The sequence below is a fragment of the Cornus florida genome, unplaced genomic scaffold, assembly GCF_030987335.1.
Source record: "Cornus florida cultivar Cherokee Brave unplaced genomic scaffold, ASM3098733v1 CherokeeBrave_3.0.0_Hap2_Chr04, whole genome shotgun sequence".
NCBI classification, from domain to species: Eukaryota; Viridiplantae; Streptophyta; class Magnoliopsida; order Cornales; family Cornaceae; genus Cornus; species Cornus florida.
The window spans coordinates 96,583,648-96,597,357 of NW_026775574.1; the positions used below are offsets into that span (position 1 = coordinate 96,583,648).

Sequence of the window (13,710 nt, forward strand, 5' to 3'; positions counted from 1 at the left end):
TATCGAAACTTTGACATAACCTTCCAAAGCCTTCCATTTCCTTCCTTTTCTTTCTAACAATTTTTAATCCCCCTCCATCACCTTCCATTCCCTTTCCACCCTTTTTCATTGCACCAAACTGACCTTAAGTATTATTCATAAATTTTTAGTGTAACAGTATCAGTCTCTTATATTTTAAATGGGGGTCAAGGGTTAGACATGTGTGTATGAGTACTAACTATATAAAAAAAAAAAAAAAAAAAAAAAAAAAGTATTATCCATAAATTTTTAATTAAAATTAAACTGTATCATAAAAAATAAAAAATAAATAAAAATCATAACTTTTTCTTTTAAAGAAAAACTTGGGAAATCAAAACGTCCAATCACAATCAATTTTCATAAAATAAAAAATTAGCGAAGTAAAAAGGTTTTGGGATTTTGAATTTTCCCAGTACTTTTTCTTTGTTGATTTTCTGTCATATTGTTCATAGTAAGTTATCTCTTATTTCATCAAATAACATCACTTTATTATGAAAATATCATTTTTTATTTGAATCGATTAATTAGATTGCTTATACCCTAAAATATATATATATATGCTTTATTTGTTTGGGGAGTCATAAATTTTAGTGGGCTCACTAAGAGATTCTGCCTAAGTAGGCAAAGCCAACTATTAATTTTTTAATTTTTTTCTCAATAAGTCTAATGGCATAACTCTCATGTTATATATAAAATATGAAGCTGAAACTTGAAAATTCAATTATATATATAAGTTTCTGGTACTCCGTGAGAAGAGATCCGAGTCAAAAATAAATAAATAAGTAAAAATAACTCACATAATTAAAATAAAATTTCAACATAATAAATCCAGCATCAAGTCATAGGCTCAAATCTCGGGCTAAATAATTTATGTGAATGAATGTGTGAGTGTCAATTAAAAAATATTCCAACACAATGATGAATGTTGAAATTTAAGTAGCATTTAAAATATTAAAATGATATGATCAAAAAATTGAATTTTAAATATTACAGTAAAATTTTAAAACTATTTGTTAAATAGGATTTTTGCTTTCCTATTATTAAATAAGAAATTCTTTTGTACTTGTTTAACGTTTAAGTGTAAAGTGATGAGTGAAATTTCCTTACCGGAGAGGATACCACGGTTACGACACCAACTTGAGTTAAACTTTACCTTTCAAGGAGGATACCACCGCAACTTGAGTTTAAACTTAACCTTTTAAGCAGTAACAGCACTATCAAACAGTACCCTGTGTACTTTTGTGTTGAAGAAATCATACTCCGTAATGACTAATGTATTTGCTTTAACTATGTATAAAAGCACTATCAAACACATTTTTTCACCTCCATGTATTTGGCTTGATAGACCCGAGAAGAAAATTAAAGCAAGAATTTAGAGGAAAATATTAATGTGTGTTTTTTTCTCCACATATGACGGCTTAAAAAAATAAAATAAAAATATAGGTATACTTTACACAAAATAATATTTTAACAAACTCCTAGAGATATTAACAAATTGTTCCCTAGAGAATTGATTATATTATTACTAGATATTTTATGAACAAGACTTGACTATTCACATGTGAGTAAATATTATTTATTGACCGGTTAATGTGATCCAATTACAAATGTATACAAATAATCTATAATTATAAAATTAAGAAAGTGATAAATAAATAAATTAGAAAGGCTGACTAAAAATTATTATCCTTATTCATCACTTTCCGCGTTTGTAATTAGACCATATCTCTTGTCCATATCCAAAAGATATAAAAAGTGAAACATCTTAAACACAAAAGTCTTTATTATCGATAACATCTTCATTATTTATGCATAAATTTTAAATTTTAAATTTTTAAATTTAAAGTACGCACAATCACTAATATAAGATTATCAAACTAAAATGACAATTACAATTTATGAACATACAATTTTAAAATTAATCAACAATAAATCAGATTTAAAATCACAAACTTCAAATTTTAGGTACATAACAATCACTACAAATTTTTTTTTTTAAAATGATTCAACTGTGCTGAGGATGAATAATAATATAATTAGACTGACAAGCTCTGAAACATTGAATGCATATGGAGCAAACAAATGGTAAAATATATACAAATAACAAATTATAGTCTCTAATTGATTAAAAAGGTACCAATGCCATTTTATATACAAAAATTGCTTTCAACACTGAAAAGTAATATTTAGAATGTAAGTGAAAAACAAACCAAACATTTATAATGTGAATAATAGTAATTTTTGAAAACCGTTTAATGTGATATTTAATGTGATATATGAAAAAGTGTCAATGAAATTAATCCTTAAAATAAATTGATTGTGAAGAATTTCAAATAATTTAAAATGTAAATTAATGCTTTCAATATAACTCTCCATCATGAACTCTCTTTTTAAACTAATTAATTGAAAAAAAAATTAAATTATTCATTTAAATTTTTACATATCTCAAAAACTACCTTAATCAAGTAGTTAAATAATATTAAAAAAAATAATAATTAAATATAAAAAGTTCATGACTCTTTTCATAGGAGTATCTTAAAACTATTATTTGATATGATGATTCTGGCGTATAAGGTCCAATACACCGAGATCATAAACCTCCAATTCCTTGACATTAGGTGAATTTTTCAACGAATAATATTTTTATTTTTTTCAAAAGGAAGGACATATGCCATCAGAATTACAATTCCACATAGTTAAATGGAAGATGTAACATATATAATATAACATGTTTATAACAACACATTTATTTTAAAGTTGCGACATGCGATATATCATATCTAAGATAAAACATTACCTAATTGTTATTTCAAGAACGGACAACAAAAATGTAACTCCAAAGAACTAAAACGGGGCACTGAAAAAAAAAAAAAACAAGGCATCTAGAAGTGAAGAAGAAACAAAAGTGGTGTCTTTTTCCTTCCATTCAACACTTCTATAAATAAATCAGTAAAGTTTCAAACGTGCTGAAATACCAACAAAAAACATTAACCACTTGTTCACTTAAGCATGCTGATGTTACCTCATTTGCTAACTCACTGTGAAACCAAATGAGGTAACAAATAAAGATCTTAAACCCACTCTTTACTTACATCACCACAACACACTCTTTACTTACATCACCACAAAAATGTTTAGGCTGGTATTCGCATAGTACTAAAGGCAAATAAAGATCTTAAACCCACTCTTTACTTACATCACCACAAAAATGTTTAGACTGATATTCGCATAGTACCAAAGGCAAATAAAGATCTTAAACCCACTCTTTACTTATATCACCACAAAAATGTTTAGACTGGTATTCGCATAGTACTAACGGTAAGCTTAAAAACATTAAATGAGATAACTGGGAATAGCTTCTTAAATGACTATACTGGTTCCTCAAAGTCTCCCTTCACTTATCATTTAGCCCAAAAAGACTATGAGTCTTTGTCAACTGAAAAGGATAAAAACAACACCAAATTCTCATTTAAATATCAAAACAACTTTTAGATTAAAATAATAATGAAACAAAAATAAATAACACATACCCAAAAGCAGAAAATTTTGCACACTTTACATCTATCTTCAAATTCAAATCTCCAAAGTGTACAATTGGTCCGGTAGAAACTTTTTTTATGAGGACACCGGAAATGACCACACAAGCTGCAGCAAAGCCCCATACCATGCATCAAAATAAAAGTGAAACATAAATTGGCACATTTACAAATTATACAAAAGTTTATCACATGTTTATATATATATGAAAAATAAAATAAAAAATTGATTCTCTAAAAATTATAATGTTTTTATTGACCTTCGCCAAGTAACCAAGTTGCCAGCAGAAAGACTTTTTATCTAAAGATCCTTCCTGCCTCATAAGTCACGCTAGTGTGATTAATAACACATGCTCTAGTGGAACTTTCTTTTTTGGGAAGAAGCTCCTTTGTAAAGCTTTTGAATTGCTCGGCAAATCCGCTGAATCCGCTAATGAGATCGGAATCACTGCACACAAACTGCGTGGGGTGGCACTATCATGCTCTCGTTTGGTGTCGTAACGATATTAGAGCTCCAACCGTTCAAAATGTAAGGGACAATAGCCGAAGGCAAAAAACACTTTGATGGAAGAAAGGCGAGAAGGAAGAGAAGAAGGATTAGTGGTTGCCTAACCGAGGAACTTGAGGCCAACATTCAGAGCGTGGTCCGGAGTTTAAGACGCCGCCTAAAACGAGTGTCGGTCATAGAGAGGCATTTCTTTGGAAATGAAACAAACCGACCACGTAACTCCTACTTTTTGTATGCGCGTAGTTATCAGTGTATACTTGTAGGGTCAAACTTGCATGGTTGGTCCCCCAGCTTTGGGTGGGAGGTAATGTTGAGCTCTGCTCTTAACTGAAGGAGTACCTAGCTGCTGTTGCTATGCCGTGTTTTACCATGGTAGCTGGGTTGGGTTTAGAATGAATAACCAAATCCAGGGCTCAGATGGAGCCAAAGGGAGAGGGGGTCACCTTATTCTAGGAGATTGACCGCTTAGAGCCTCGCGTAACAAGATCAGAAAATAGAAGTGACTTCAGCTGTAGCTTCGGATGTCCGAAAAGCAAGTTCAAGAGCTTTTCTTATTGGATGTGAGGCGTTTTAAGAAGGTGGTGGTCTAGCAAGTTCAGAGGTTCCTTGGTTGCTTTGAAGAGCTTATACCCGTGATGACATTGTTAGGAGTCCAGTTGAGAGCTTACCTTGTAGCTGTTTGTTTTGAATTCATCCCCGCTCCTCTCTGTGAGTATTTCCTTACCTTACATAGATCAAATGATCGATCAAAGCGCAGTTTCAGAACCATTTCAATTGGGAGTCATTTTCTTACAAGAGTTCGAGATCTGAGAACCCCGATTCAAAATGAAGAGAAATGCTTCCCTTCTTTATTGCTATATGAAAGGGAAGGGTAAACCAAGTTGCATCGCTCGATTTCTTTGCTTAGAGAGTAGAAGCTTCAGTTTCAGTTTGATTGATCCCTTGGGCACCCCTATTTCCAGCTGGTTGGGTTGAGTCTGAATCATAACACAATCGAAATAATTTGGATGAAGTTGTTGTGCCCCATTGTGATGACAGTGTTGTTCTAAGGGTCAGAAAACACTTGGGAGGTGATGTTTCAAGATATAATGGGGACAGAGGGGGGATTACGATGGGCTAAAACTGAATGTGAAAACTGTGGGTGAATCATCAAATATAAGTCCTCCATATTGCTCTACAAAACAAACTCTTACTCCCTTATGATGACGCCCCTTTCCAAGCTAGCAATCGTATCGGTCGTATTCTTGAATTTGGAATGAAAAGAGGAGTCATGCTTCCTAGCACAGGACACAAAATAAGACCACTTATATCGGAATAGCACTTCACAGAGATGTTCTAACACAGAGTGGAATCGAAGTGACAGAGATTAGTTGACAACAGTCAAAAGATACTTTAAGCATTAACTGACTTCGATTTCTTTCATTATTTCGATTATGTTATGAATCAGACTCAACCCAACCAGCTGGAAATAGGGGTGCCCAAGGGATCAATCAAACTGAAACTGAAGCTTCTACTCTCTAAGCAAAGAAATTGAGCGATGCAACTTACTTGGTTTACCCTTCCCTTTCATATAGCAATAAAGAAGGGAAGAATGGAAATCACTCAAGGGACCAAGTCTTTGGAATGCGAAAGAGATCTAACCAATATTTTCTCTACAACTCCCCGGCCTAAGGTCAAGATAAAGCGCCTATCCCCTGTCAAACATTTTGCTTTTGCCCTTACGAGAGCAGAGTGTCCTACTCGCTAGAGTCAATAAGCCCTCCTTCTTAAGAATGGTTTTCCCTTGCATCTTTAAACATTAGATCGAGAAAATAACATAAGAACACCCTTATTGTAGCTTTGTCAAACTAGGCCCATACTTGTCTGTCTAAATCTTTGTTTTCTACGGGTTTTCAGTTTTTCTTTATGTTCACGAAGCTCTACAGGCCAGTTACTACATATTGGGGCAACAAGCTTTGAAGAGTACGGTTCAACTTCACTAATAAAGCAAACCCAAGAAAACCCTGCAGATAGGCTTCACAGATGTCCGAGTTGGTGAAGGGAATAGCTTATGAAGAAGACTTCTCAGATTTGACTCTAAGACTCTGTCTCAAATGAGTGATTAATCTTGGGTTCTAAAATCTAATAAGATGGATCGTCATGACCTAAATCCCCCAATCCACCAAAAAAAAAAAAAAATGAATAAAAGAAAATTCCTCGGGTTGTTTTCCGAATGTAGAAGGCTGAACCACATTTTTTTACTGACCCTACTACTTTTCATCATTTAGTTGATAGAAGTACAACTTCCACTATAGTCTCTAATTGATGTAAACTTAGCATGGTATAAACTATAATATAAAATATATATAATTGCTCATAGAACCGGTAAGATGCCCCATCTTTTTAATTGATTAGCTTTGTTCTGTCAATTAGATACCCACCTAAATTTTGACAAACAAAAGGAAAAAAAAAGTATATATTCAATCAATTTACTAAATCTTCTATATTCCTAACTTTTTTAGCGGTGTATTCTTCCTCTTTTTTCTCTTGTTATTTCTTTTTTGTAACTGATAATGACTTCATTATGAGCAAAGACATTATATAAGTCTACAGCAAAGAAAATGAAACTGAAAGGAAAAAAACAAGAGACAGCTACAAATTCTAAAGCATAGCAGACATGAGTTCTAACTAAAAAAAACTCAGAAAGGACCCTAGAACTATGTTCATTACACTTTAATATAATTAAAAGAATATATACCTAATGAAACTTTCGCTTTCTGCGGAACTTTCTCCTGAGCTTTCTCCAAACAACGAGATGTTGCATGTTTCCCGTTGAGTATCACGAATTTTCTTGCAAACGCTTCAGCGGCGATCAAATCATACAGCTGCTCGTCTACAACATCTGAGATTTCAACAGTAACTTGGGTAGAAGGTGGACACTGAAACTCAACTACGTCCGTGGTGGAATATGCAGTGAGATTTACACGAGGGATTGAACGGCTCCTGTCGAACATCCCTAATACCAAAATATTTTCTAGACAAAAATATTGAAAATAAGCATATCACACACATGGAAGTATTCAAATGCGAATTGAAAGAGGGGCCGAGAGAGAGGTAATTAGGGCCTGTGTGTCGATCAATATGCAATGAGACAAATAAGCGAAAGGCGGTATGAACAACTACGAGTAAATCATTCAAATACAAAATCCTTCCATCATTCTTAAAATAGAAACAAAAAAAGGAAAATGACGAAGGATATGAGAAAAATTACCGACGGTAGAGTCGACCACGACCGAGGTTAGGGTTTGGTTTGATCCGTGGGAATTGAAAAAGACGAGGGGGGGTGAGAGAGAGAGGTAACTGGGGCTTAGGCTTTGTGTGTTGTGTCTTGTGTGTGTCAACCAAACTGAAATGACAGAATTAGGCCTGCTCTGATTTTATGAATACAAGAAGGGTCAAGTTTAAAAAAAAAAAAAACAATTGCTGTCTGTTTACTAACGCTTTTACTTTCTGATTTTTACTGTCAATTCCTAAAATTGTGAAATAAAAGTGAAAATTATGTTTACTAATTTACTTTTTACCTTTTAGAAAGTACTTTCAGGTTTAATGAAGGAAAGAGAAAGTGAGGATTTGTTACTTTTTCTACTTTCTACACTGTTTACAAGAAGTACTTTCTCTACTGTAACATTATTTATCAAAAAAAAAAAAAAAAACTCAAAAATTAGAACATCCAATCGCTCCACGCTGCTTCCTCCTACCATGGCCACCGCCCAAGGGCGGATCCAGGATTTTCTCAATGGGGTGGGCTAAATCAAAATATATCCAAGTCTAAGTATAAAGTTACAAACATATATATATGTGTATATATGTATGATATACGTAGTATCATATTAAATTAGTAAAGTAAATTATAAATATATAATATTAATTGTCTCTGTTTGTAAGTTTGAGTGCATCAGAGCTTTCCATTTCATTGTTGTACACTTCTTAGATCTGATGCATGAAACAAGCCAAAAGCTCACAACCCTATCATTGGGTTACAGTTGTCGTACACTTTGTGCCGCCAACCATATATCTTTCTCTCTACAAGTCCATATCTATAGAAGTCTCCCATGCTAATATTAATATTAGTTAAGACGCTCAGAGAACTTATTAAGTTTGGTAATTCTTATTGGTGGACTCTCTCTTCTTTGCTGTTTCGGTTTCTACATTTCAAAAGCTATGTCAATGCTCAAACTGATAAAAAGTTAAATTAAAATTTCATAGTCTTCTTTTTCTTTTTCCACAGATAAAATTAGAGTTTAGAGAGATGAAAAAGAAGAGAGCCCAAGTAGATGAATCATATTACACACCATTGTTTCAAAATTTTAATAATTGAAAAATCGTGTGTGAAGTGACCAAAGATTCTTATAACTAAAAGAATTAGACACTATGCTTAATAGTATGTCTTCAACTCTAAATTTCCTTCAATTCTAAGTGTTTTGACTTAATTTGAGTGCATCAACATATTATTAACATCATTAGTTGTCATCACTAGAGTTAACATTGACATCAACATCCTCATAACGTTAACATTAACATCCTCATCTAGAATCTTCATTTAGAATCACATAATCCTCTTGCATAGATATACATTTGATTAAGATAAATTGAAAAGATACTTCATATCATAATTGGTCATTTTAAAACCAACATCACTGCTACAACGATAAAGGGATTTATATAATTCAATTAGCTAGACAAAAAAAACATACCTATTTTCTTTTTGCCCACTCCACCCATTCCCATCAACTCTCTTCTTGCAGAAAAAAAACCTATATTATTAGAAAAAAAGAGGAAAAGTTTTAAAAGTTTTAACAAACTTGTAAAACATATATTCTGGAATTGAAAACTAAACTTTCAAGTCTTTAATTTCCATTAATAAATTGTTCGAGCATCACATCATAACAATATTATATATATGTATGTAGAAACAAAAAAAAAAAAAAATCAGTATGAAAAACATGAATAAATAAACGTAACCAATAGTTAAAAATGCCAATTAAAATTTTAGAAAAGGTAAGAGTTTGTTACTTGATGACTGAGGAGGCATGTTTGTTGAACCTTGTTCTTGCTAAATGTCAAGGCCCGATGCTAACCTTAAAAATAAGAAAACACTCAAGTTGTGAGGAAGAGGTTTCACAATCTCACTCATAACAATTAAATATCACCATCTAAGTACTATCTGTATCATGTATCAACACAACCCAATTATGCTTTCAGTCAAAATATTGGACACCTATCCGTAGAAAGAGGTGTGATTATGGATAGTGTGATTAACACATATTATGCTCAGCTCTTATGTTAAATTAATCCAATAACAAAATACAATGCATCAGTTTGGGAATAATCTTCAAAATTAACAAATCAATATCATGATATTCTGCATTCTAATAACAAAATAAAATCAAAAACCAAAATTTGAAAATAAAAATATGGCAGAAAGATTGAATATATCCGTATTTCTATGTGAAACAAAACATCCAAGATTTCTCAATGTTGTGGGCTAAATCAAAATATATCAACCAAAATCAACTGTTGTTTAATTCAATTTTAGTTAACTAACAATGTTTCTTTAGACAATTGACTGATTAAGGCATAGAAACTCCTATTTGGGTAATTAATAAAAAAAATTACCAATTTATTTCTGAACAATTCACCACTCAGTACCCTATCTCTTCTTTTGACCAATTTACTAATCCTATTTGAGAATCTACAAGTGGAAGCAGAGCGTGAGGTAGATCATGGCTAGCCCCTTCCAACACTACGGAATTCACTCAAAATCATGCTTTTTGCAAGTATTCTAATTTTCAAGAAGTAACTTTAGAGCTTTACCCTATATTAAGTACTTTTGCTTGTCAAAGTTCTTATGATTTTTTTTTTTTTTTTTTTGTTCTGAAAAGATTTCCATATTCAAAAAGCTTGGCATGTTGATAAAAATTGTTTCAGATTCAATCTCTGCAGATTTCTAATGCAATTCAGATTTTTTTTTTCCTTTTTTCATGCCCAGATTCAAATTTTCTTGTAGACATAATTGACAAAAAAAAAAAAAAAAACACAGAAATAGAAGTTATAGAAATAAAAATATATATATATATATATATATTTGTTTTCCTGAAATAAAATGTAGTTTACGGTGATTGCCTCAAAATGCAATGCAAATTTTGTTACTTTATATTGTAAAAAAAAAAAAATTATTTAAAAGAGATCATAAAAAATTTCACCACATAGGATTTAGTTTGCAAAACAAGAATCACAGATCTTGATTAGTTGATTAAGAAAAAAATTAAAAACAAAAGCCATACATACAAGTTAGCAGTTGCAGAGAGAGAGGGGGGCAAGGAGTGACAGCGGGCCAGCGGCTGAAGCTTGCGAACGGCAAACCCGAACTGGAACAGCGGGCGATGGGAACTGAAAGATATGGGCTTTGATTTTTTGAACAATCTGAAATGATATGCCGATATGGGTTTTGATATAGGTAATAGGTTTTGATTCTTGCAGACAGATAGATAACTGAAATGTATGGGTTTTGAACTACTGATTCGTGTAGATTTTGTAGTTTGCAGTTGCAGAGAGAGGGGGGGCAAGTTCAGAGTTGAGAAAGAGAATAGAGATGGAGGCGATTGGGGAGGCTGAAATGATTTGCCCTAGAAATATACTCCGTATTTTTGTTCTGGTGAGGGGGAACAGATCCTTACCAATGGTTGTTCGACACGTTGACGGCTACAGCTATTCACTGTACCTCCAGTTGTCACTTGCAGTGGGCAGTTAAAAAAGAGCCTCCTTTGTCGAAAGCGTCCGACACACACATATAATCACATATTCCATACGCTTGAAGGACACCAACCATGCCACCACTATACCATTACTCGCCCAGCTAGATCTGCCCCCTATCTCTCTAATGCTAGTTTTGTTTGGAGGGTAAGAAACGGGAGGTAAAAAAAACATATGAGGAATGGAAAAATGTAAACAATAAAGAAAAGAAAATAAATGGAAGAAAGATGGAAAGATAATTTTTTATTCCTAATTTATAAAATTAGAATTTGATCAAATCATACATCTTACTATATTATGCTTTCTAATTTTTAATAAGGTTTATTTAAAAATTCATAATATAACTGAAAAAACGTTTCAAATAATATAAGTGTCATTGTCTATGTCAGTTTGATGTAGAATTTTGTATCACTCATAAAATTTCACTTTTTATAGGTTTAAAAATTCTTACTATAGAATATATGGAAATTACTTTTTTATTTTTTTTAATCTAAAAGTGAATAAATAAGAAAAGAAAGAAAAAAATGTATGAATATATATATATATCGGTTGATTTCATTATTTGACAAGATAATTAACACACCAACATAATTTATTCTTTGAGTTTTTTAATTTACACTAATTTTTTAATTTACACTAAAGAAAGTGGTGAAAATATCAGTGGATGCGAGTATGAATATTTCTATACACCCGAGAGTATGAGTTAGGCAATGCTAGCTGGAGTACAAGCGCATTACACTGTGGCATCCTTTACATTTAATGTAAAGTATGTGACTTAATTGGAGTAAATATTACTTGTATTTTTTTAAAGTATCGAGATGTGTGCCACATTATATACTGTATGTTTTTTTTTAAAAAAAAATAATCTTATATTATAATAAAAATTTGAAGTTTTCTTTTTGTGGTTAATTTATTAACATTTTTTATATTTTTAAAATATAAAATGAATAATTAAAGTACATATCTATATTATATCACATCAAAGAACAAACGTGGGTTATTAATAAATAAACTTGTATTAATAAACAAACTTGATTAAAAAAAATACTATACTTCACGAATTTATATTTATGATTTTATATCGAATTATGTAGCTGCGTATTTGATTGTTTTGTTTATTTTAAGATGTAAGGCCACTTAAGACCCAGGAGTGGAGATGGAGATCGAGGTGCGAATAGAAAGATTTTCTCCTTGTTTTTTGTGCCAGTATTTTATTTCTTGTGCTGCGGATATGTTTTTAATATAGGAAATAGAGAAAAAATAGAAAAATTTATCATTATAGAATCCAAACTCTAAAATAACTCAATAATTTTAATTCAATTAATTTGGGAGACCATTTTTTATTAAATCTTTGAATAATTAAACTAAATGTTACAATTTTTTTTACTATGAATGAGTAATCTATTTCTCGTAAATAAGGACCTAATTTACATTGTTCACTTTAAGTTTTTTTAAAATTATATTTTGATTTGATATTTTCTGATCATGGTTAAATTTTAAAAATACTCAAAAAAAATATACTTCTACATAAGTTCGGATAAATAAAGATATACAAAAGTCGAGAGGGTGAATAATAATAATAATAATAGTAATAAATATTAGTTGATACAAGCAAATTATAAATAGAGAAAGAAATCAGTGTAATTATTGTTCATTCTTATTTTTTCCTTTAATTGTTTTTTAAAATGGGAAACACAAATGTATAAATGAATAAAGTATAATATGTATTAAAATAAGAGATATTCATATAAAATTCAAGACACAATCTCAAATTAAGATTCGAAATGTGTAGCACTACTCCAAATTCAAAATACAATCTCAAATTAAGATTCGTGAGTTGATAAATAATTCTCATTTCTATATATACTAATTGTATTCTCTTTTATCTTCACTTTGTTCACATATTTCGACGCAGAGGATCCAAATGTTGTGTCCCTTTTCTTAAATGAAAGGATAGAATTACACACAACACAGTCTTGGAATTTTCTTTCATTAGAAAATGACAATGGTTTCGTTGACTCGAATTCCTTGTGGAAGAAGGCCAAGTATGGAGAAGACATCATTATAGGAAATCTAGATTCTGGTAACTGAAAACCTTTCTTTCTTTTTCCAGTTATCTCTATATATAGCTTGCTTTTCAAATTAATTCTGTTTTATCCCTGTGATTCCGGCATATTAAATTTGGAATTCATAATTTCTCGTGACTTTGCTTTTGTTAGGTGCAACTAGGGAGGGGTCTTCGACAAGGTTGTCCATTGTCCCCTCTGCTTTTTACCTTAATTACAGAACGCCTTACCTCCATTATCAATTCTGCTGTCCACAAAAAGGTGTTCTGTGTCACTCATGCTGTAGCTAAGTTCATCCTGTGTTAAGTCATGTGTTTTTTGCTGATGATTTGTTGATTGTTCTAGCAGGTTTGTTCAAGAAATTCGAGAATTTAACAGGTTTACAAGTCAGTGAACATAAGAGTAGTGTCATCTTTTCAAAGGCTGTGGGGCAATGTTAAGAATTCTGAAATGTTCTGAAGAACATTTTCCAATTAAGTATTTGGGGCTTCCTTTGTGTCCTTATGGTTTGAAGAAAGCAAATTGCCAGGGATTGATTGATAGGGTTTCTAATAGAATTAAGTGTTGGACCACTAAACTGTTATCAGTTGCTGGTAGAGTTGAACTCATTAGATCCACCGTCACCCCTATTTTTCTATACTGGTGTGGCATTTATAATGTCCCTATTTATGTGATTAATCAGTTGCAAAAGATATGTAGAGATTTCCTATGGGGTAGCATTGATAATTCTAAGAAAATTCATCTCCTGAGTTAGGATATGATCACTAAAACTAAAGCTGAAAGTGGTCTT

The 13,710-nt window shown here is 31.7% G+C and overlaps 1 protein-coding gene across 4 annotated transcripts; it reads right to left on the reverse strand.

The window, feature by feature from the left end:
* Positions 1–3,175: 3,175 nt before the first annotated feature.
* Positions 3,176–10,742, reverse strand: LOC132304077 (uncharacterized). Of its 4 annotated transcripts, none has more exons than XM_059801599.1 (6): positions 10,390–10,742; positions 9,115–9,174; positions 8,796–8,855; positions 6,800–7,075; positions 3,549–3,663; positions 3,176–3,454 (listed from the first exon to the last, which is right to left on the reverse strand). In XM_059801599.1, the coding sequence occupies exons 2-6, from the start codon at positions 9,131–9,133 to the stop codon at positions 3,451–3,453; spliced, it is 474 nt and encodes a 157-aa protein (XP_059657582.1). In that variant the 5' UTR covers positions 9,134–9,174; positions 10,390–10,742; the 3' UTR covers positions 3,176–3,450. The 4 variants fall into 4 exon arrangements, with proteins under 4 accessions (XP_059657582.1, XP_059657579.1, XP_059657580.1 ...); XM_059801596.1 differs by having other exon boundaries at positions 9,115–9,179; XM_059801597.1 differs by having other exon boundaries at positions 9,115–9,179; positions 10,386–10,742.
* Positions 10,743–13,710: the final 2,968 nt, after the last annotated feature.